General features: G+C 45.8%; 1 protein-coding gene across 1 annotated transcript in view; it reads left to right on the forward strand.

Moving 5' to 3' along the window:
- Positions 1–22,331, forward strand: part of LOC308181345 (E3 ubiquitin-protein ligase MIB2-like) — a 63,185-nt gene extending 40,854 nt beyond the window's left edge. The window contains 10 exon segments of the mRNA XM_080564533.1: positions 10,898–10,983; positions 10,987–11,033; positions 11,035–11,230; positions 14,371–14,516; positions 16,365–16,504; positions 17,375–17,542; positions 18,548–18,712; positions 19,586–19,696; positions 20,686–20,812; positions 21,477–22,331. Of these exon segments, the coding sequence (XP_080420659.1) occupies positions 10,898–10,983; positions 10,987–11,033; positions 11,035–11,230; positions 14,371–14,516; positions 16,365–16,504; positions 17,375–17,542; positions 18,548–18,712; positions 19,586–19,696; positions 20,686–20,812; positions 21,477–21,651 (1,361 nt within the window). The 3' untranslated portion in view covers positions 21,652–22,331.
- Positions 22,332–24,822: the final 2,491 nt, after the last annotated feature.

Here is a 24,822-nt window from a genome sequence, read left to right on the forward strand (position 1 = left end):
TGGAGGGAGGGAGTCCCCTCTGCTTCCAGTGTCATACGGGCAAGGAGTGGTGCTCGAGGGCAGGCGGCCACCTCGCCTGGTGCTGCTGATCGATCAGAAAGATGTGAAGTAAAGAACGGTGGACTGTCGACTGAAGTCAGAAGAGACGTGCAGACCAGAGGTGACAGACTTCCATACGCAGGTGTTTTCAAGGGCATCCAGCTCCAGTGACTGCAGCACGTCCAGTGCCCCGTGGGGGCAGAGCTGGAGCCTTGGCACTTGGCAGTGCTCTGAAGGAGACGCTGTAGAAGGATCAGCCTTATCCCTCGGCAGGCAGTGGCAAAGCACACGCTTGCACCTCACAGGAGAAGATATCAGAGGAGATCAGTCCTGGCCATCAGTCCTCCTCGTTGCCTGCCGCTGGTAGGGAGGTGATGTCCTCAGACAGGGTGTTCTCTGAGCTGGAACTTGCGGGCTCAACAAGAATTCGGACTGACAGAGGCAACTCTGGATGTGGTGAGATCCTAGGGACAGAGCGTGTGCTTTAGAGATAAAGTAGTGAAGACTGATTGGGGAAAATGTGTTGTTACCACAGAAACTTCTACGTGACACTCTTCTTCCATGTTTTTTTCTGCACAATGGTGTGTTCAGAGACTCCTGAGCTTTCTATCCATAATGCCAAAGGCAGGTGTTAAATACTCCAATCAAAGTGTAAAGAAAATAAATAGTAATAATTAAGAGATGAGAAAGAGGGATTTCATTTTGGTTTCTTTGTTTTGCAGCAAAACTTAATAAAATAAAATCTATATTTTTCCTGAGCATTAAAATGGATGTACAAACAGTAGCTGAACTATGGATCTGGCTGTATTGTGTTTCCCAACTGTCTGACTGAAGAAATATTATCCAGTGAACCTGTCCTGTAAAGTAACTGTTGGTGGAAGTGTCAACCTGTAGGGCTAGCGTGCCATGCGTGTGTGTATGTATCCTTACGTGTTTGCGTGTGGTATCTATCTTTAATGACACAATTATACACAAGTGATACTGTTTGTTACATCTTGCAAGCAATATTTAAAAAAAAAAGAACAAAACTACTGTGGTCCTCTACTATCTTTGTTCATTGGCAAAGAGATGGCAAATATTTTAAAGAAATCTTTGATTTTGTGTAATATCTGGTAGCTATGGACGTAACTCTTACTTCATCTTAGTCCTCTGGTGGTGTGAAAAAGTGCTGTCACAGTGCCTGATTCTTACAGACGATCTTTCTCCAAATATTCACTTGAAGCTGTTACAAATTCAGTGGGGTTTTGATACAGAGCTACAAAGTAGGAACAGATTTAACCCCACATGGGCTCACATTTAACTCTGAAAGAAGCTGAAGCTGAATTTCAAAATCACCTTTGGTAAAATCAGAAGTGTGGATGTATTTATTTATTTCCTAGAAGTTCATGTTAGGGTACGTGCCTTTGGGATAAGCAGGTATTTACCCAAGTGGTTGCTGTATTGTGACAAGGCATCAGGTGAAGAGGACGGTGCGAAGGCTGCTTTCTGGAACGACGAGACCGAACCACCGTTACGGTGTAAGAGCTGCCCTTTGCTTCAAGTGAATCATTTTCCAGAATATCCATTACCCCACCTGGACGCTGAGCGTTGCCTGAAATACATTTTCTTCACAAGCCTCTGCATCAACTCCACCTGCAGTTTACAAGAGGTGAACCCAGTTGATGCTTTATCGTGTACGTTAAATGTATACGTGTGCTGGCACCTGGGCAGCAGGGCACGCTGCTCAATGTTATTATTCGCATCTTACACTTAGGGCGTGTCAGTTTATCCAGGAAAAAACAGCAGGGTACATCTGCTTTTTTTTTGTTAATATAATTTCTTTGGACACTAAATGAAGAGAGGCTTCCAAGTGATTGTTCCCCCTAAAGGAAAAAAAAAATTAGAATAGAAAGCTCAGTTGGAAGGGGCCTGCAAAAATCGTCTAGTCCAGCTGCCCGACCACTTCAGGGCTAAGCATATAAAAGTTAAAGCACATTACTAAGGGCATTATCCAACTGTGTCTTGAACACCAACAGGCATGGGGCATCAACTACCTCACAAGGAAGCCTATTCCAGTGTTTGACCACTCTCACGGTAACAATTTCTTTCCTAATATCCAGCCTGAACCTCCCGTGTCACAGCACTGAAGGAAGACTGCAGATTTCGACTTCCAGGTTGCACAGCTGTTGCAGCAGAGATTTTCTTTTTTCCTGCTAATAGAGCTCTTGTAGAGAAAGAAGAGCTCCCATCAATTGTACGTTTTATTTTTTTATTTATTTTTTAACAAATTCCCTTTCAAGAGCTCCTGATTTTTCTTCTGTCTGCAGTTCCTTGTATTGCTAAATGAGAGATGGAGTTTTGCACAGCACAATGTACCTGCTTACGTAGCACGGGAACTGTTTGTAAGCGCAGCTTTGGGGTTGGGGCTATATTCTTTCATTTCCCTGGTTCTGCTGTCATTGCTTTTGATGCCCGAGGAGCGAGAGTCGAGCCGTTAAGCACCGTTTTGACCCTTTCATTTCCTAGTGAGAAGAAGGGAATTGCTGCACCAACGGAGAAGAACCAAGCTGGTCGGCGGAGCTGCAGGACAGGAGGGGATCAGCGGGAAGCAGATGCCTATGTCCAGGTATGGTTTTTGACAAGCTTTGTCCTCGTGGCAGGTTCAGCTCCACGGGAGTCTGTTTTCTCCTCTTCCATTTTGGGGAAATGAACTGGGGAGCTCTGTGTTTTCCCTGGGTCTTCTGAATTGCGGCTCTGTAGCTTCCATCAGTGTTGGTTTTGAAAGATCTTGCTGAGTCTGGTATAAATCTTTAAATACGAGGCAGCAGCTGAGACAGGTTAATGCTATAACTAATGGGCTCTGTGTAATCCTCCTAGCTGAAATGTCAGCTCACTTTTCCCAACTGGCCTACAAGAAGGGGGGTGGTTTTTCTTCCATTAACCAGCCTCTTCTGGTTGCAATTTTTCCACAATATTTATGGGTGGTTTGAACACAGGCTTCTCATGAAATTGAAATCGATATCATTATTCCCAGGAATGAGCCTTCTGTAGGAAGGGCATTAAAATGTCCCAGGGGAAAAAAAGAAAAAGAGATTGTCCTGCAGACAATAAAGCAGGACTTTATTTTACTCACATGCATGGAGCATAGCACGTACTTTACTAACCTGGGTACTCGTGTGACCTTTATTGAGTCTTCACAGTTGGATTTTGTTTATTTTTTTTAACCTTACAAGAGGTGGTTAGATAGGTGCAAGTTGTCTGGTTGTGAGAGCTCTGGGTGTGAAAATTACCAAACTTTTAAGAAGTATTCCCCCACTGCCCAACCCAAGAGACCTGTACGCTGGAATCTGACAGCTTTGGCTGTTTCAGGCCAAGATGCAAAGCAGCAGTTCTCAGTTTCTCAAGGTTTTCCATCAGCACCTGCCATTCCAGGCTGTGCAGAGCATCCTCTTGCTTTGAAATGGACTCTTGGGATGTCTCAGCATGGATCCTCCAGAAAATGTCTAGTCGCTTATGCAGTCTTGGCCGTAATTTTGGAGTGAAACAGTTTTACTTTTTTTGCTGTGGATACTTATTTCTAGTTAGTCTTTAAGTGAACATGGTCCTTCTCAGTCAGTCTCCTATTATTGGAGAATTTCTGTGCTTCCTTTAGAATACAAAGGAGTCTGTGTGCTATTCTATTTCTTGCCTTTTAGTTCAGCCTCAGGAAATACTTCATAACAAGTGTGACCCGTTTTACTTTCTTACTTTCTTATGCATGCTGTCACTTAATTTTTTCCTGGCAGATAGTGTGCTAATCCAGCTGGGAGACTGGTATTTGACTTGGCAGCTGGTCTCATGAGCAGGCTTTTCACGCAATTGGATTTTCATGGAAAATTGATTTTGTAAACCTGCCATTATTCTGGGCAAAGTAAGGACACAAGCTTGCAGGGAGAACAAACCGTCTACCCAGTCTTGTGCTTTGTAAAATCTGGGGATTCTACCCCATTTTATTACCACTGCCATGACACCGCCGAGTAAAGCTGGATTTGCAGTGTTTTCTTTTGCATGGGTTCGGTGTATTCTGAGTCCTTGCAGACAGCTATCGGGGATCGCTTCCATCTGAACAGACAGGGGATTAATTCGGCACAGCTGGGTGACTTGGCTGAAGCTGGAGCAAACTCTTAGTGCAGCCAGTGCTAGGTGGCTCTTCCCAGATTTTGAAGTAATTTTAAATCACCCTTTCTGCAGCTGAAGAAAGGTAGATGTACCCTTCCCATCCCAATACGTGCTTTCTCATCCTTGGATTAAAGTGACTTTTCTTGTGTTACCCTCTCAATCAGAACAATGAGTTTTGCAATCACTGCAGAAAAAAGCACGCTCGTATCCCTCAGAAGAGGTGGTTGGCTTCTTCCTCCAGCTGGGAAGGGCAGTGAAACGCCACGGAGGTGCCCTGTGCTGAGTGCTGCCTTGTTAAAGCCAGGGTAAGAAATTCCAAGCCCCTCCCAGGGAGCTTTATAGAATGGAAAACTCACAGCGTAGTCAAAAGATTTCTTTTCTGGAAACATCATTAATATCTGCAGCAGTGCGTGAGGGATACTGCATCAGGGCTTGGAAGACTGGGTTCTCGGGGCTGTCTAGGTAAGGAAATTCCTTGCAGGACAGCTCAGGTCACAGGTGGTCACTGGTACTCCAGAAATGAGAACTCTTCTGCTTATCTAGGCCACCAAAAAGCTTTGCCTAGGTTTTTCTCATGAATTGTTATGTATAGAGAGAGCTCTGAGAGGGCATTTAATCACAGTTGTGCCAGGAGCAGACATGTCGTGTCACTTGGTGCGACCCAGAAAGCAGCAACCTTTTCTGTGTTTGCTGAAAGGGTTACTTACAGAGATACCTAGGTTGGAAGAGTAAAGGGAATAAAGTAGGCTCAGGGAATGCTTTGATCTCACCTGTCTGCTAAGCTTTACATCTGGGCGTTGAGCAGCCACCTGGGGTATTCTCCAACCTCCTCTTCGACGAGCCGTGGCCTCATGAATTCAGTAGCACACTTTGCACACACGCCCATAGACAGAAACCTGTGAATCCTGGCTTCCTCCAAAGGAAAACAACAGAGTGGAAACTCTTTATGATGAAACTGTCACAATTGTCTTTGGGTTTGGTTCTCTCTTAGCTAACAGCTCTTTTACAAATAGCTGTGAGCGCTCCTTGAAGGATCTGCATTGTTTGTCATGTCTCTTCCCAGGGATCAGAAGGTGTTGGTAGGGCAGGTGTTCTCCAGTCTTCCCTGGGAAGGTCGCTTCTTGGATCAGTTCCTACCACGTGCACGTCTTTGTCTTGCTGTGAATTTTTTAAGTAAACTGAGTGCTGCTGAAAGCAAGTGGTTCCCAACCCAGGAGATGGGAGTCATCTTGAAGGGTCAGCCCTAAGCCTTCTGAAATCTGTACGTGGGGTTCTTCCATTTGGCCTCAGTGATCTTTTTGGAAGAGTGCTTGGTATGCAAAGGGGTTGCATGATCCCGGAGCAGAAAGTGCCTGCTTTCAGTGGGCAGGAGGTGGGCTTCAAGTTTGGAGGAAGTAATAATGGAAATATTTGTAATCCCGTTTCCTTTGACCACTAAATTATGCTTTCTTCAGAGCCCAGCCTCGGGTTCTGTGGTTCAGTTAGTCTGCCAGGGAAGTAATTCAGGCTTCCCTGTTTGAAAAGCGAGTTTGAAAGTTTGGTGAGAGGAGCACTTGCGTGAGGACTGAGGTCCTCCACCTTCTTCTCAGTCTCCACGCCAGCAGATTGAGGATCTGTTGATTTAAGAGAACAGTGCTGACAAACAAATTCCCCCACAGTGTGTGTTGATTTGTCTTGTTTATTTAGCTATGACAGTCCACTACTCTACGGTCTATGCATCTCTAAGATACTTCAGAGCTTTTAAAAAAAATAATCTGGTCTAAATAAAATAAGTTGTATTTCCTTGTCATATGTACTGTATGGGGTAAAGACCTGTCAGCATTTTCTCCAGTTTATTTACGCTCTGAACAAGAGGATGAAGTTGTTTAACCACTGTATCTTTACTTTGTTTTTTTAATCTGAATTCCAGTCTTCATTGTTAATTAACACTCCTTTTGCAAAGTCTTTCTCTATCCAGGAAAGAAGGTGGTTTGTGTTTTTTTTTTTTTTCTGGTACAGATGCTCTTTCCTCCTCCTACTGGCAAAACTGAACTCAGTCCTAGGAATTTGTTGCTGATGGGCTTTTTCAAGCCTGTTTATTTATAATTTACTTTCCCAGCGTGATCTGCAGTCTTTGAGTGGCATTTTCCCCTGGAGTCCAGGATTTCGTGGTATGTCTAGAGCTTTTTCCTTTGTTCCTTCCCTCGTGCTTCTTCCATATTCCAGCGCGGAAGTATCTGTTTCAAGCAGACTTTCTAAAGCTCTTCACTTGGAAGCGTGGCCAAAACTCCACGTTTTACAGACAGCACGAGACTCTGGGAACAGAGGGAGGGAGATAGCTTGTCTAAAGGCAGAGTCAGGAAAATAACCCATTCTCCTTTGATTTTGTTCCCATTAGTCCATTCTTTTCCCATGATTTCAGGAGGACGGGTCCCTCCACAAACAGATCACAAGTGATGAATGTAAGCCTACCGAAGAGCAACAAAAGAAATATCCCCACGATCCAGGGGAGCAATTCTTACTCCTTATGGACACTTTTTTATCTGTACATTAAGAAAAATTTCTCCCTCATTTCATTTCGGAAATTCTACTCACTCTGGGGCGGGAGCTGGGCTGCTGAGCTCCTAACTGGGGTCAAGAAGATGTCTCTTTGGTAACTCGAGGTCAGGCCAGTACAGGCACTTCTGTAAGCTGCAGCTTCAAATTGACACTTAAGCAAAGTATTCCGTTTTCTTTGCCAGCTGGAGCGAGCCCTTGTTTTCAGCTCATTTGCTATTCAGCAGACCATGGATTTTTCTAGGAATATCAGCAGATCACAAGGGGTGCATGACAGAAAGAGGGAGAATACTTGGGGGACTAAAAAAGCTCTTGTCTCCCCCTCCCTGGGGAATGTTGCTCCCTGCTGTTACTCCAGACACAGTCCTTTCTAGCGCATGACCCACTGAAAAAGTACAAGATTTAACCACCATTCCCACAGGAACCAGGCAGGAATTTTTTTTTTCCAAGTTGTGAGATGAAGGGATAAATATTTAAGTCCTTTTTAAAATAAGAGCTATATGAGGATTTGCTAATTCTTTTCACATGGGCCACCAAGGAGCCAATACGTGGTAAATCACATTCAGCTGTGCGCCTTCCCCCTCCTCTGCCTGGGCTTGGACTCGTGCCCCAGAGATGAAACACTGGAGCTCCCTGTCCAAGTCACCAGACACAGCCTGATGTCAGGTCCTTCTTCCCCTGTCTTCTCCACCCCCGTGTAGACCTCCCTGTTTAGGAGAGGGGAAGCTGGTGGCAGCAGTTCGGTCCAACGCTGAACAATATGCGCTTAGTCCGTTAATAAATAAGAAGTGCTTTGGTTTCATGTGGGCTGAGGTTTGTTTTGGACAGTCAGATGGCCGGAATTGCAGCGCTCACGGCCGTGTTCCGTGTAGCACCTCGAGTGTGAGCGTGGGCACGGGGCAGGAGATGGCTCTCGGCTCGTCCTGGGACTCGAACGAAGCAGCACCAGTGGGGTCCTGGCCTGCAGCACCACAGCCAGCTTTCCTGGTGGCAATGTGGCAGACCTAGCAGAGACCCGTTTAGAAATAGTGCTGAAAGTAATGTGTAGTTTTAACAGTGCTGAATAAAGGGGAGGAGAGGGGGAGAAATTACAGGAATAACCCATTATTCTTAATGGTAAGAATAATGATGTGAGAGCGTATTTATTTTTGAGCTAAAACTTGCCCTTGAAAACGTAACCGTACGCCGTGCGTTATATGGCAACCCATTTTAAACTAAACACCTTGGCAATTAAGATTGAAAGGAGCAAACTGAGGCTGAGGTGTTTTAACAAGGGAACTGTGTTGTGTGGTGCGAATGATCCGATCCTTTCTGTCCTCCGAGTCTCCAGCTGACATCGTAGGTTTGGTGCAGCATTCGTTCCCCTCTGACAGCTGTTTACAAACTGCTTTTTCATGTGACTTTTACTGCACGCAGAGATCTCCAGATAAGCATCCCCCACTGTTTGCGTAGAAAATCCCAGCTCCCTGAAGATGGCATCCAGGTCCTCGTCACTGCTGCTGACAGCATGAAGGCAAACCAACCCAGCTCTGTCCCTCGCCTTCCTCTCCCGTTCCCCATTACACCATATGGATTCCCTCAGACCGTAATGTGTTCCACTGCATTTCGACGCTGTGCAGAAGCCGAAGCCAGGAATGTTTTTCTGTCCAAATATAGTCAGGCTGACAGTCTTTGCCTGTAGTCCAAGCCAAATACCCACACTTCAGAACCTGAGACCAGCAAAATTCAGCTGAACTCCGAAGTCACAACTGCACTTTTCCACCCTTGTGTAAAGTCCTTTCAGGGGTCGGGCTGCCTGATAAATCATGGAGAATATTTTCAGCTTTAAAGAACCAAAGGTAAAACTTGAGAGTTTTGACTGTCCTCTTGCCCTTGGTATGGAGCAACACTATCTCCCAGGAAAGAGGCTGGGAAATTGTCTGAAACATCTGAGAAAGGCTTCAGAAACAGCGAGGTTCTCCGGAACGCGCTTTTATTAAAGATCTAGATCGTAACTTTCAGGGGGATCTGACCCAAGATGTGTATCTTATAAAAACCTTTGCTTTCTCTACAGGGGGACAAAGGAAATTCTTAGGTCCCTCAGGCTATGTGTTTGTAAGTTCTCAATTCATGTTTTAAAACCCAGGTCCACTTGTCATCTTCAGGACCAGTAAGACACTAACGGGTGCTTGAAGTCCTGGTTTCAGGCTCCTGCTCTGCGAGATTCCTGCTTGACCTCAGAAAGCCTCCTGCGCAGTGCTGCGGTCTCAGCACTGACCACAGGTGCAGGTAAGGTGCAGATAACGGCGCTGCCCTGCCCTCAAGGCAGATGTGAAGCTAAATGCTCTGAGACTGAGACACTCGGACACTTCGGCAGGAGGAGAGGCCACACGTGACGGTGCACAGGGTACGTTTTTCAAACAGCTCTGACTCGTACGAGCCTTATGAAGGGCAAGTGCACTCACTGCTGTTACGCAGTTGCACGGCTGAAACTCAATGTTCTTCCAGCACTGTGTTTGCTAGCAGTATTTCTTCTGAGCCAGTACTACTTTACTGGAGGAAAGTTCTTGGCTAAAGTTTCAGTCACATTCCAAGGCAGGTCTTTGCTTTGAGATTCCCCTTCTCCATCAGTCTTCTGCAGTCTGCAGACTGACAGAAACGTCTTCAGGGGCCTGAGACACTGCTGAATTGCGGAGCCGCTCACTGACCAGTTTCTTGCTTCATTCTCTGGTCGTAAAAACCATCGGAGGTGCATTTGCACCACTCCTGGGGCTCTAAAGAAAGCACAGGTTGGGGGTGCTCAGGCACAGACATGTCTCGTTCCGCCAGCTGTGCTACTGGGACGCGGGGTAACTCCCTGCAAAGTGGCGGCTAACAGCTGAGACAAGACAGGATTTCAAACTGCTGCAGTTCGGCTGCTTTGGTCTGTAGGTGTTGGAGCCCTGTACCCTTGCTTTCTGCCCTTTCCTCCCAGTTCTATCCGAAACTTTCTTCCGTGTTACTCCTCCTTCTGTCCCGGTGTCTGAACAACTCCTGTGCTTTGCCCACTCTGCAGAAAGCGTGGTTTTTGTCTGGGGGGGAACTTGGTAAAAACTGAAAATGTTCATGGAACTACACACAGGCTCATTGGTCATCTTTGTTCTGAGTTGTTTGAGAAATCTGGGCCAGCTTTAGTCCCAAAATACATGAAATCTCTGAAACGTCACAAACCCGATTACGAACTAGGAAAAAAATGTCAAATTAGATTATTTTTAATTACTTTATGTACAAGAGGTTTCTGAAACCTTTCCATCTTTCAGATATGCCCTAGGAATGTTTCTTACTGGCACCAGAACTGCCTGCTCCCTGCCTTTGCTGGAGCTGGGAGACGGCAGCGAGTTCCTTTCCTCTGCCTGGCCAGAGCCGTTCAGCTGAGGGCCCCACCTCCGAAGCGCCGAGTGTCCTGCGCTCGGTGACCAGGCAGAAATGAAGACCTGAGAATTTCTGAGTAAGCTTTTAAAAAGTCCCAAACTGACTCAAGCCCACAGCCCGGAGATGCCTTAAAGGCTTCAGCTGCTCTGGGCAAACTGGCCACCTTCCTTCTCCAAGTCTGTCTGCGGTTCTCGAGCTGAGGTACCCCAAACCACCATGACTGTGTAAATATTCCTCTTTGTGAGCGTAACAACCCCTTACTGGGTCGCTCTCAAGTACACAAGGAATTTGCAGGAGTCACTTGCCAAGTTTCATGGATGAGGGAGTTGATGTTTACTTTGATCGGAGTTTGTAAACTCCCCGACCAAAATTTCCTGAGTGGAGAAATGGTGCTTGCTCTCGCCCAGCATCTCCTTTTTCATTCTGCTCCTGAAGCCAGGCTCTGACAAATGACAGCTCCGCTACCACGGAGCACCCTGAGCAAGCATTCCGTGGGCGTGATGCTGGCTTCTGGATTCCCTTTTCTGCCCCCTCCCCCAATTTCTTCATTACATAAAGCTGACAACTGCAGATTTGTCCTCTGCTGATTCTACAGGCAGTTAAAGAGAAGAGTTCATGTCCATCCCAGCTTGTTTCACTTTGCTCCTTCCCCGCCAGCCCAACTTTCAGCTGCAGTAATCTGATACCGCTTGGCAGAGGCTAAGAGAATGAGAATTTTTGGCACGTTGGAAAGAGGCTTAATGTAAAGTCGGCTTGCTTCTTGCTTGCTTTTTTTTTTTTTCCTTTCCTTTTTTTTCTGAAACTCTCGTGGTTCTGCACAACTCTGGCAGTAGCTGCAGGACTCCTCACAAATGTTCCAGATGCAGCTGTGAGCAAAAGGATTAGCAATGCATTCTGCAAAGGGGATGCCTTAGGAGCTCTCATCTCCCTCTAAAAAGTACTAAAGACTGACATGGAACAAATAGAACAACTTTCTGCAAGCAGAGAGAAGAGCTTCAGCTTCCTCTTGGTGGACAAGAAGAAGAGCAATGGCTATCGAACCCTCGTGGGATTTTTGTGCATATTCCCTGTGGTGGCTTTGCTGGCTGTTGTGGGAGATCCAGCTGGAGCTGCAGTTCAGAAAAGTCAGGTAGGGAAAGGATCAAACTCTGAAAAGCTTGGAAGGGGAGCGGGGATATCAAGTGTGTGTGTGTGTGTGCTGTTTTTAGAAGACTGATAAACTCAGGAAGCAATGTAACCGATATGTACCTAACTGTGCTAAGGCAACCAGATTTATGTCTATTCAAGCCCCTTTTTGCAAAGGATCCTGAGAGGTTACGATGCATCTAAATAAAATCAGATTACTAGAGATGTGTACACAGCTTGCAGACGACCAACTGGTGCCTGCACAAAAGCTTTGTGTTTGCCCTCAGAACTTGAGCTCTCCTGAGCACCTCTGCTCTCCCAGCCCGGTGTGATGTGGCACACACATATTCTGGTTTCTGCAGCAGCTGAGATTCCTAGGAACTCCAGAGGCAGGGCTCATGCTGTAAGACTGAAACTGGGAGTTGATGCTGGACCTACAGAAACTCTTAGCTACGTTAACTCTCTTTCAAGGTCTATCCGTTAGTAAGATAAGCTGGGACAGACTGGGCTTCGGGTGGAGCTATAGCAGGACACTGGGACTCTCAGAAGCTGATCTTCACTTAATCTTCGCTTTTAGCTTCATTTTAGCTTTCAATTTTAGAAAAAGAAACAATTTAAGAGCTTTTATCACTTGCTGCTGTTTGTGTTTATGATGACCCTGGCAGTAGCATCCCTCATTTGCATCACGTATTCAGGGCTCTTATTAACTTGGTTCTGAGCCACGGAGTTGTGTTGCTGTTTAGTTTGAGAGGGGAACTGCACGACTAGGAGAGAGGAAAGAATTACATTCATTACAGCTCAGTGAAGTGAATTAATGGAGGCCTGACTGCCCGGGGTGAACAATATAGACCAGGGATGCTGACCAGTGTCTGCCTTTGTCTGTATATATTTTAGTGTCTGTTGAAATTGTTAAGGGAGGGCGTTGAAACATCTGTCCTTCTTGTGGCATCTCCCAAACTTTTTGAATACTTAAGACCTTAATCGACAGTCGAGTGGGCTTCCTCCTGGGAATTGCTGACCTCTTCTCCAGTTCTGAATATTCCCATAGTCTCGGCTCTTTGGCATCCAGACAGATGCTTTGATCCAAATTACACTGTAATTTTTAACTAGATCATTCCTGTTTCTGTCAGAACCCTAAACCTGAGCTACAGCATGTGTGTTGGGCATTGGTTCTGAGATGAAAAGCCTACTGTCTTTTTACACCCTATGCTGGTGTAATTTATAGCCCCGTGGCAGAGAAGGCAGAAGAAGCAGTGCCCATCACTCAGGCCCTGCAGCTGGTGGCTCGGTGCTATCACAAAGTGGAAATGGCAGCAGTTGGGCTGTGCATTATAGAGGCCAGAAAGCAAACGTGCTGTGTGTTCTGCTGGCTCTGCTAAGGAGCAGGGGGATCTATCACAAACAAAGGGTATGAATGTCTGACCCCATCCCCTCATCAAGACTCCTGAGTCAGAGCCTGCAGACAGAGCAGGAATTCCCAGTACCAGCAGTCCTGGGCTGGTGATGCCAGAACGAGCGTGCAGTCAGGCCCTGTGCTGCAAGGGATCATAGAGAAAGGAACAGAAGAACATAAGAAGGTAGGATTTGCCTAATTCTACCCTACTAGAAAGAGTTGCAAAAAGGAGGATAATACCTTACTATCCCATAATTATGAGCTAATCTTCTCCAGGCTTCTCTTACAGCTCCAGCAGAACTGAGCACACCACGAAATACGGGTTCTTCAGGCAGATCCCAGAGTAGAGCAAACTAGGTGACAAAGGTTAAAAGGGAGAAGTGACCCCAAGTGCTCGTTCAAGAGCAAATTGGCATCAGAAGGCTCCCAGAAATGTGATCAAATAATGCCCTGCCAAAAGCTGGCAGCTTTGAAGGTAAGATAGTTAACGTCTCCCTGTGTCATAGGTGACACTGTGTGGCCCTTGCGTGCCATACGTTTGCTGAACCCAAACCATGAGTCAGGCCCACGGCCGAGCTGACAGACAGGCTACAATAGAAGGCTGTCCTAGAAAAGAAAGATGCTGAGGTTAGAGCAAGCAGAAGCCAGTGCAGCGCACAGACATGAGCAGAAGAAACTGGTTTCCTGTTGGGATAGAGTCCCTCAGCCTTTCCCCAGTCATGACTAGCTGCAGTCATGGAGCGATTTGAGCAGTGTCTGGCAGCTGCAGCTTCTGGCTTCTCGTCCTTCCTTGCCGTTGGCTTGCTGTAGGCCAGGGATCTGCTGTTTTGCCTCTCCAAGCCTCAGCTGTTCCACGTGTAAAATGCAGACTTCTGTCGGATGTGCTGCGAGGTCGGACAAACTCAGACGGGTGCAGCTTTTGTAATGTTGCCACTGTACGTACTGCGTAGCGTTGGTCTCGGTGCCTCTGGAGTAAAGATGACCCAGAGACATTCGGTATCTTCCTCCTGAAAGGGGAGGCAGAGCAGGTGGACTTCTAGGGATCTCTGCTGGTCCCATGCCTTTACCTCTGCTACTGTAGGCAGAGGCAGGCGTGCCACCAAATGTGATGTCTTTTACTGTGCGGTGGCTTTAAACGCACTCCAGGGTTTCCAGGGCTCCAATTTACTTTGAAAGCATTTCAGATCCACAGCCCAGCTTTCTAAAGAGCTCTCGCACAAAGGGTTGCCTGTTCGACTCATTTATCCAGTGCTTCATTTCTTCTGTGGTTAGGCTGGAGAGCAACAGCAAAGTGAAAAGGAAACGGGAACTTTTCAGGAAGAGCTGCAGCTCTGCTGGGGCCAGGAGCTTTCTGAGGCCTCGTTTCTGTTCCATCTGTGCTGCTCTCCAGGAGAGAGGAGCAGCTGCAGTGCCCTGTCCTGGAGTTATGCAACAGCTCGAGGGAGCCTACAGCACCGATCCTCTGGGAGCCAGCACCGAGGGATGCTGCTCCCTTCTTGCACCTGAGCGATGCCCCGGAAATTCACAGCATAGCCCCTCTTTTGCTCTGTCTTGGTTTTGTTCAGCGCGCTCAGAGCAGGCGTGCTCTGCCAAGCACTGAGCAGCCGATGTGCCAGTCCCTTCTCCTGGACAAGGGAGGGCTGCCCGCGCTCCCCAGCCGCCACGTGCCCCACACCCGGTAGGTTTTCTTTTACGCTGTTCTATCCTGCAGTCTCTCCCATCTCCTTCAACCTCCTGTTTTGTCTTTTAAGGAAGATGCCACAGCGCCTGGTCTTCGTGGAGCGAGCGCCTCTGCTTTGCACAGCTCACCTTTCCCACCTCGGCCTCCAGCACGGAGAAAGCGATACACGATCACGCCGGGGCACTTGAAGTGGGACCACTTCAACCTGACCTACAAGTATGGACTTGCAGCAGCCCCAGAGTTGGCTCTTTCTAATTGACCATGGGCTCTGAGGTTTTTTTTTCTGCTGTGGGCATGATATTAACCATAAGAATATTGCTAATCCATTTGTCAGTGAGTGAGAGCTGCTAACGGCACTCTAAAGCAGGAGGTTTTTCTACCACCTCTCACCTCGGCTGCGCACTGTCTGGAGCATCCCCACTGCGCTAGAAGCAAGTAGCACATGTGGCAGCAAGCTGAGACTAACAGTAAAACTGTTTGGGGGCAAATTGAGGCTTCTCAGAGCTAGGGCTGCCCGCAGAAGGTAGGGAATTGAACACTGGCTCTGTCGTGCTGTTATTTTTAGAAGAACTCCATCTGAACCTAAGTCATCACTGAGGGAAATTGCTGTTGAAAGGTTCTGTGATTTCAGGAGGACGGAGCTCCGTTAGTGTTGAGTGCTTTTAGGAATCACTTTCTCCCTGTTGTCTTTGGGAAAGCACACCAACCCTTAGGTTACTAACAAACAATAAAAAGCCCTTGGCAATTCTAGGGTGAGTGAATATTAACCCCCAATATTTTCAGACTTTTCTGCCAGAGAAAGTGGCTGTTGAGCATAGCGGTGGAGCTGTGTGTATGTGCAGTGCTGGTACTACCAACAAGCAGGCTGTTATTCAGAGCCAAACGTAATGGACTCCTATGGATTTTCACACTGAACTTTCATGTTGCTGTCTGGCTGTACTGCTAGCATTAGTTTTGTTAAATCCTGCTTGGTGCTTAGCCCCAGGGCAGCACGCTTCCTGAATTCAACGGCGGCTGAACAGCCCCTGAAACTGTGCGGTGAGCTGTGGTGGCAGCATCCTGGACAGATGCTTTTTCTCTCTGGGCAAATATCTATGGCATTGGTGAATGTTTTCAGGAGAGCTAGGATGAGTTCAGACAGAGTAAGGTTTGGGGAATCCCCTTGGAAGCAGTTTCATAAGACGAGCACTGGCAGGTGGAATCGGGCTGTCCTGGTAAAGCTCAAGCTGGCAGGAGTCCTGGAAGCGTGACTGGAGAGGCTTGCTGATCCCTGCTGGCTGACAGAGCTGTGCATCTTCCGGGAAACAGTGGAGCCAAATCATTTTTTTCCCAATGTCTAATGTGCTAACAAAGGCCTTTTTAATGAGGCTGCTGACTCCAGCCTCTCCTTTAAAGTACAGAGCAAGCCCCAAACAGAGCCCTCGAGGGAGCCGCCATCCCCAGCAGGCAGGCAGCAGGGCTGGGCTGGCAGGTCACGTCGGGCTCCTGAAAGCATCCCAATTGCTACACTGCAGGCAATTTGCTGAATGCAGATCTGCTTTTGGGGTGAGGTAAGTTTTTAGGAGCCTTCTATACCTTACCGTGGTACAGACAGGGGTTCTGCCATCCTTCACTAAAGATTTTCTTACAGATAGGCTGTGTCTGTACCTGCAGCCTAAGCGAAAGCCCTAGTTTCTCTCCCAAATGATGAGATTTTTTCAAAGGAAACGTCTTGTTTTGCTATCAAACTTTTGGAGCCCTCTTTCAAAAGTGCCGCCTGAGAGCGTTGTAACAGCACGTGCGTGTACATTGTAACCGCAGCGATGGGAGGGAGTTACCCGCTGCTGGAAGGCAGGTGCTTTCTCTTCTAGCAGCGCTGCACCACAGACAGGTAGGCATTAGGATAAGGTGGATTTCCGAGAGAACCTTGTCTAAAATATTCTTAATATCCAATCCAAGCTACTCCTGTTTTGAGCCTGTTAGAGTGCATGGAAAGACTTGGTTGTCTGGTACAGCCCTGAGAGCCTTTGTCTCATGTGTGGGGAGGGAGCAGCATTTTCCTGAGGTTGTTGTGTGTTCCTACAGAATCCTGTCCTTCCCGAGAAACCTCATAAACGCCAGGGACACACGCAAGGGGCTAGCAGCTGCATTCCGGATGTGGAGCGAAGTTTCGCCATTCAGCTTCAAAGAAGTGCCGCGCCACGTAGATAGTGACCTGAAAATAGGTGAGCTGCACGGCCGCCTGCGCTGCCAGGAGGCTGTTGTGTGTGCCGTCTGTCTGTCTGCTGCTCTCTCCTCTCCCTCCTGTCCTTCTGCCCCTACCACCACGCACAAGTCACCTCCTGACTTTCTCAGGCCTAGAAGAATGTTAGTGCTGAGCTCTTATCTGCTCCCTCTCAAACCCAGCTGTACGTTCTCCCTGGGATTTATGGCCTGTGCACACTAATTATTTCTTGTGCAGATGGCAGCAATATTGAAATAACGAGCAGAGTTTCCAGTGTTTCGCAATAAGCAGTTCAGGCTGCTGTTGCATGAGGCTACTTCCAAGCACATGATAAGCCTTCCCAGGGGCCTGGCCTGCTACCACTTGTGAGCTCCAGGTGGCCCCGTTCCAGTGGATGCAGGGTGCATCGTGAAGCTGTTGTGGTGCTAGCAAAAAGTCAGCAAGCAGCTGCAACTGTAAGGCTGTTTGTTCGTTTGCGTGTAAAATTCAATGATTACATCCTGGGGTTATCATCTCACTGTCCTGTGTCCTGGGGTTAGCATCGCGCTGTCCAACTTCACTCAAAAAAAACCCCGAAGTTTCCTTGTGATGGTGCAAAAAGCATTCAGCATTCCTTTCTGAAAAATAGATTCCTTTGTGTGCATTGGGGACAGCTCTAAATCCAAGGTCATCACTGGGCTGAGCCTAGTTTGCCTCACAGCCCTTGTTCCTGACAGTTGCTTTGCATTTATTTTTCCTGTTGTGTCTGTAGGTTGCAAAAAAACCATGTGGGATAGAGCAATAGATTTCTTAGTAAACCACAAGTTTACATGTCTCTGTCCTGGACGGGCTTATCCCGCTAGATACACTAAATCTGTTTCCTTTTTCATAGGCTTCTACTCCATCAATCACACGGACTGTCTGGAGTCTCTCATTCACCACTGCTTCGACGGAACAACGGGGGAACTTGCCCATGCCTTCTTCCCACCCAACGGAGAAATCCATTTTGATGACCACGAATACTGGATATTGGGAAATACCCGGTTCAGCTGGAAAAAAGGTAATACTGTCTGAGGGAGGACATCGATGATGCCTGTAAGATTTAGACCTTAGTCCTGAGTGCCAGTTCTGCCAGATTCTCTACCATAGCAGCCTAATTCCATTCTTTTATTGCAGATAGTTCAGCAGTTGATTTGCGTACAGTTCAGCCACCTCTGTAAAACAGTAATAACACTTCTCACTTCAGAAGGCGAATGTGAGGCTAGTAGTACTTGTTCCCAATTACTGCATCTCTGCCCAAAGCTGAGCTAGCTCAGGTATTGGCTCAAAGGATGGAAAAAAGTAGAATACAATTATTGTTCTTCCAAGTCACGTCAGTGAGATTTAGCAGAAGTCTTTAAGAGCCAAAAAAATCCACTGACTAAGGATTCCTATTTAATGTGCTGATAAGTTAAGCACATGTGCAAGCTACCCTCTTCAGATGCTTTCTTCCCATAAACAGTTGGATTCAACACAGGAATTGTGCGATACTGCCGTGGCCTGTAATTATGCAAGATACCAGGATAGGTGTCAGTAATAATAGCACCTCTTTTGAGTCATCCTTCAGGTAAAATCCATCCCTGCTGGAAGCGGGCTTCAAGGTGCTACTGAGAAGCCTCAGTTCAGCCCCACAAGCAGAAGTCAGCTGGAGGCTTTTTCAGGCTGGAGTATTCCAGCTAGCAACCTCACCCCCGGGCAGTCAGTTCCAGTTACAGCTCAGGGCTGCAGGAAAAAAGCAGCAGAAAGCTGCCAGGAGATGTGAATATTACAGGGCACTTGCCCCCATTTCAAACATTGCTCTTCCAGAGCAGTCTTCCTATAGTCTGGCAAGAACTGCTGATAAAATTAGAAGTGTGTGTAAGTAATTGGCTTGACTGTTTGCACCCAAGCAGCTACAGAGAAGGTAAAATGGGCAACCTTTCATAAGACCACACCTTCTAAGTACTAAAGTATTTCCTCTGGTTTTACACTAGGATTAGCAAATGTACTTCACCACAGTCAGCTTTTGTTTCCATTTCTCTTCCAGGTGTTTGGCTTACAGATCTGGTACACGTAGCAGCTCATGAGATAGGCCATGCCTTAGGACTCATGCACTCCCTGAACCCCAATGCCCTCATGCACATCAACGCCACTTTGACTGGGAAAAAGACCATCTCTCAAGATGAAGTCTGGGGAATTCAGAGGCTTTACGGTAAGGAAGGCAGGGTTGTTCTTGGGATTTGGCTGGACTAGGCTATAAACCAGGGAGCATTACCCAGGAGGAATCGTATTCCGTTTTTATCTAAAGTGGAACTAAAAGGAGGTGTAGCATTGTCTGTTTCTGGCACTGATAGTTTCGCATGTCAAAGACAGGAGGCCAGCCACGAAGAACAGATTACTGTGTGGTATCTGGCAGGCTTCATGCTCCCACCTCCCCCCGTGGCGGGTCTGAAAGCCACTTGACTGACCCCCTCAAACCTTACATCCTCAGCCTGTGCTGAGCGGCTCCAGCACAGGCACTGCGGTGTTCCCTTACGCCTAGAGTATTGTGCTGCAGCCCAGCACCACCTCTGGGCACGTGCTCTGAGCCTTAGTTTTGTACCGTGCTTCACCCAAGCCAAAAGGCTAATTTTAGCCATGGAGAGTCCCGACAATGCGTTTGTATATTTGCTAACATGAAGGAAAGGGAAAAGCTCGCATGCGAAGGAAGGGGGAAGGCAAACAGCTGTTAATTACTCTTTTGGCTGGACTGGGCTGTGTTACCAGAACATGACAGAGCTCTCTGCAATCCAGACAGGCTGTGGCAAGATGCTCTGGAGTTCCGGCACATTTGCCTGCTGCTCTTCAAATGCTACTCTGTTTTTATCACTGATGGTATTGCGTTAAAGTAGCACAAAGTCTAGCCCCCTGTTCTTCTAGTAAAGGCATCCTCCTCTGTTTATTTTACTCCCATTTTAGATCCCTTCCCCTCTCAGCACTATCGTTTACATTGAGCAATCTGATTTGGGTGAAATGTCAATTTGTTTCTTAGAGGGAACGCTCTGTCCCCCCAGTCGCTCTAATGCCTTGTCTCTTTCTGTTTCAGGATGCACAGACAGATTATTTATGTGCCCATCATGGGCACGAAAAGGTTTCTGCGAGACGCGCAGGAAATTGATGAAAAAGCACTGTCCTTCCACCTGTGACTTCTGCTACGGTACCGTAACTTTTCTTCTGGGGTTTTGTGGGGGGTTGCAGAGGGAGGAGGTAAAGCTTAGCAGCCCTTGCTGCAGGGGTAGGCAGGATCTTTACACTGGAGACCAGAGGATGCAAGTGACTCGCCCCCACCCAGCTCTAATGAGAAGTGTAGCAGAGATGCCGTCCTGTGCATCTGAGCCAAATCAAGGCTTGGAAAAAGGACCCAGCTTTTATGTTTAAATATTTGTGGACTAGACCATTAAACTGTCCCGTTGTTCCCTAGTTTAACTGAACCAATGCTAGGGAGTTTCTGAACACACAACTGCTCCATGTGCCTCAGACTGCTTCCCTTTTGGACCCAACTGAGGCAGTGAGATGCTGATGTGTTAAATTCAGAGCTAAGAGATGCAGTACAGTACCCGATGCAGTGATGGGACAAGGACAAGACAAATGAAATCTTGAGCACAGCTAGACTTGAGCTGCTCCGCAGAAAAGGAGATAAAGTATGTTAATCACCTTATCTAGTCTCTCAGTTTTATGAATTCAGACAAGGGACTTATGCAGGATCACATCAACTTATTGCAGCTGTGGAGCTGAGTTTTAGATAAAACCTGCTGCCCTTTAGGAGATGCACCATATAATTAGTATCTCACCAGTACAGAGGTGTTTTTTTAGACCAGATTAATGCAAAAATGTGGTCAGATCGCTACAAACCCAAATATTCTAGGGGATTGTTCATAAACAGAACTTCTCTTTTTCCATGTACATGAAATGAACATGTTGCTTTTTATCCATCTGTCAGTTTGCATGCCACAAGCTAGTTATCTTTGCATATGAACAAGGTTAAATGTCCATCCAAGAACTGTTCAGTGGGAGGCATTTTTAATAAATACTTTTAAGATTCCTTAGGTGATAACATAATGCTATGAAAGTGTTTGGGGATGACTGAAGCTTGGTAATGAGATGTGCTAATGTTCGTCATTTCTTTCTCTCAAATTCGGTGGACAGAATTCCCCTTTCCAACGGTTCCTCCTACTCTGCCCCCACCAAGGACAAAAACCAAGACTGTTTCCGAAGGCAGGAATGTCACCTTCCGCTGTGGACAGAAGATCATTCATAAAAAAGGCAAAGTTTAGTAAGTGCTGTCATTTATTTCAGTCCCTTAGGACACTTTGCAGCATACATACCAAAAAGGAGGAAGAGTGAGGGCATATGACAAAACATTGTTCATAAGAGTGCCATTTATCTTCTGCAGCATGTGACTGTCTTTCAGTGGGCACTGAGTAGAAAGAGGGGTGGCTCGTTAACTGTGAGAAGGGAATGTGCAAATACTGTTTATAACAATAGGAAGTATTATTTTTGGATATTTTATTTGGATAATTGTTACCACCAAGTCAAAGTCACGGACCTGTATTCTGCAAAAACCCTGTCTTACGTTTAGCCATTCACTAGCTTTCTAACTCTTACTAATGTAGGAGCTAGATGTTTCTTACTTTTAGATGTATCTAAAACTGAGAGAAATACGCCTAAGTCCACGCGTTAGTTTAGACTCAGAACCCAATTTCCCATTCACTTTCAATAGGATTCAAACTCGTAGATTACTCAGGATAATGCACTGTTAAAACTGCCATCATCTACCTGAAAGAGACAGTGAAACTTAATGTCATTTTTGTTCAAGTCCCAGCTGTGCTGCAATGCACTTATTTGAACAAAACTTAATAGCTGAGAGGACCGCTAACACATATTTTGTATTGTACTTGATATTTTATAGTTTAATTTCTATTTTTTTCTTATGACAGCTGGTATAAAGATAAGGAGCTTCTGGAATACTCATATCCAGGTTACTTATCCTTAAATGAGGATCACATGAGCATCATTGCAAATGCAATTAATGAAGGAACTTACACTTGTATAGTAAAGAAAAAAGAAAGAATCTTGACCACATATTCCTGGAGGATCAGACTGAGACACTAACGAGGGCTCTGGAATAAGAACTTCAATTACTGCTAGTTCTGTTTCAAATTCAGAATGGTTCTGTAGCATTTTGTATTTAATCTCCAGTAGTGCAAATGAACTTCTAAATCAGCCGCTTCCATACCTTGGGCAAGAAAGACTCTGGGACTTGATTACTGGAAGACAAAACTTTTCCAAGTTAGTTTTAATGGTAAATAATTCATCGAGCACGTGCTGTTCAGAGAATTAAAAAAATTTAAAAAAAAAAATCAAGTGTAAGATTTTGCAGTTAACCTGGATCACTGCAGACTGCTGAAAAACAAGACCATAACCCTTCTCCAAACAAGTGGACGAACATTGATGGCTCAGCTGTGTTGCAATGGAATCAGAGGTATTGTGGAAGAAAAATGACCAGTTATGCTCTGTAAGTGTTTTGCTATCATTTTCTTAGATCCTGGTACATAGTACTAGAAGCACATGTTAAAAAAAAAAAAAGACCTAATAATACTTTTTATTTTAAACAACCCCTTTCTAATTACTCTATTCCATATTTCAACACGGTCAGTTCAGGTATCCGCAGAACATCTGTGCTTTGTATTTATTACCTGTGTAACCTTAGCCCATATACTGTTTACTTTCATCTGCAGCTCCTCATAACTTGTCCTTTAGGTGTCTGGTCAATAAACTTCCCAACTCCTTCAGCAGAGGTAAGATAACTTCCATTACTGTCACCCCCAGTCACTAAGAGATGAGGTGAATGTGCGCAGCCATAGAAAAATAGCATTAGCGTGCTCGGCAAAGTCCAGTGCACTCCAATGTCTGTATTAGCGAAGGATTCGTTTGCACAGTTAACAATCCCTGACAGTCCTTACGTTTAATAAGTACACGAAAGAAAGATCCTTATCCAGTATTAAAGCAGCCTACATTGTTTTTTGCTTAGGTTCATCCCTTTTTAGTTTTCCTCTTAACCTCTTCAAAGAAGTTTCTTCCTACTTTGAAGCACCACCAAAACTGCAAAGCATCTCATGTATTGCATTATAGGTCAGCAGTCTAGGAAGCTCTCTGTATTATGACAGCAAAAGTGCAAGGGAAAAGTAAGAAACTAATCAGAATGGTTTGTCTGGTACAATTGCAATGACAGTCATTTTACTGGCAGACATTTAGCACGAACTCTGCACATCTTCGTTTAACAGACCGGAGCAACACCACGTGGAGCTGAGCATCTCCTCTCAAGGCAGCTCTGTCTTCAGGATTTGGAGAAGAGAAATGAGAGCAACGAGCAGATCGTCATAGCCTCCAATACCTATCACAAGAGGATGTCAACGCTTCAGCTGCACGGATGCTTAATCCTAGGGCAGATCCGAAGCCCTTCAGCTCACAGCTTAACACTTTCTAAAACATCGCTTATTATTAACGAGTTTCGTACAATTTCTCCGACTGCTGTTTGCGTACATGGCAGTAACCTACCGCTATCTCCGCAGTGCTCTCCAGTTGATGCTCCTGGCAGGCAGTGTCCACGACGGAGTTTGGGGAATAAGGGAATGCCCAGGCAACACTGGAGGCAGCTGCAGGGTAAGTGCTGCTAGCTAAGGACCTGCTCTGCCACCGCCGTCCTGTAAGGCGTTAGCCACCTTCAAACACTGGCTGTGGAGCTGAAGGCCACTGGAAAAAGAAACCAATGAAACAAGTTGCACGTTCAAGGCACCAGGCCACTACCCAGCTCTGTTACTCCTCCAGGATGCCACTGACACAAACCTTCCAGTGTGCACAGCAGTTCTGGCTACAGTTTCAAGGCTATCTTGTCACCCCACACAATGTTGAAGGAACTCAGAAAAAAATTTAATTTTCTATAAAGAAGCCAACAGCAACAACGACAAATTATGCTCGCTCCGTTGCCTGCACAGGAACACTGCATGACAGCTTCCATTTCTGAAACATAGATTTGCTGGGACAGAAAACACTTCACAGACTGGGTGATCTCTTCAAGGTAAGCAACAAAACTCACTTGCTCTTGGATTACAATCCGATTTTATAAAAATAAAAACTGAAGTAAACCACCAACAAAATACGTACCTAAACTACAACAATCCTGTGATTCCACTGCACACTCAGGCACTGGAACTTCCATTTTTCCAAATGATTTATCTTTGCAGATTTTCCATGGTTGGTTGAAATCAATTATTAGTTAAAAAGACATGATTTCAAACTAATTGAATACTACAGTATTGTTCCTGGTGAAATAGACCTGAAAATAGTTTCCTCTCTTTACTTGCCTTTGCATAATTTATGTATGATTAAAAGCAAACTCCCGTCAATGTCAAAAATCCAGATCAGTTAGCCCATATTGGAAAGAAGAATGCCTTCCAGCCGTATCTGACACACCTGTTTAAGTAGTTAAAGATCAGTAATCATTGCGGGTAGAGCACCGTTAGCATTTCAGGATTTCTGTCCCCTTTCACTGCTCACGTATTCAATGAGTAAATAAGCTTTGGATTCGGTTTTACCATCACGGTTACCTTATAATATAAATATAAAGTAAACTTCAAAAACGCATGGGTGCATGGACAGTTAAGCTCAGAATCATACCAGGCAAGCACTCGGTGCCAAAATAGACGTTTGAGCCAAAACAGGAGTTGCAGTACAGTAACTGAGGGAGAACGGGTATTTCCCTGCTACAAAATAAAAAAATAATTAAAAAAAAGAATTACACATCTCTCTCATAACCACATTACATTTCCATTGTAATCCAGCATGAGGTTTTGTTGTACTAAAAATATCCCAACCGAGATGAATAACCCTTTGTGTCAGGAAATCGCCTCTTCCAGTGCTGCCTGCAACAATGTCAAGGAAGCTAAGAGGAAATAATGTCACCAAGTGCAAGATGCACAGCACAGCCTGAAACACAAAGTATCCAGTCATGGTTTAAGCCTTTCACAGCACAGCACAGGCCATGGCAAAATAGCTCTCCCTGTCTGTAGGCTGTACAGATGTAGCAAAGAAACTGCTTTCAGTGGGTTCCTGATCGCCACTCCTACCCTGCATAGACAAGTCTTGCTAAAATCATGCATCGTTAACAAACCAGTGGAAAACCTTTTTCTCCTTAGTACTAGGCAATCAGTGAAGAGACAACAGTTCTTCATTTAGCCACAGAAAAAATGGTTTTGTAAATTTACTACAATTTTAGTAATCCAA

The sequence above is a fragment of the Anser brachyrhynchus genome (assembly GCF_964034855.1).
Source record: "Anser brachyrhynchus genome assembly, chromosome: 21".
Taxonomy (NCBI): Eukaryota; Metazoa; Chordata; class Aves; order Anseriformes; family Anatidae; genus Anser; species Anser brachyrhynchus.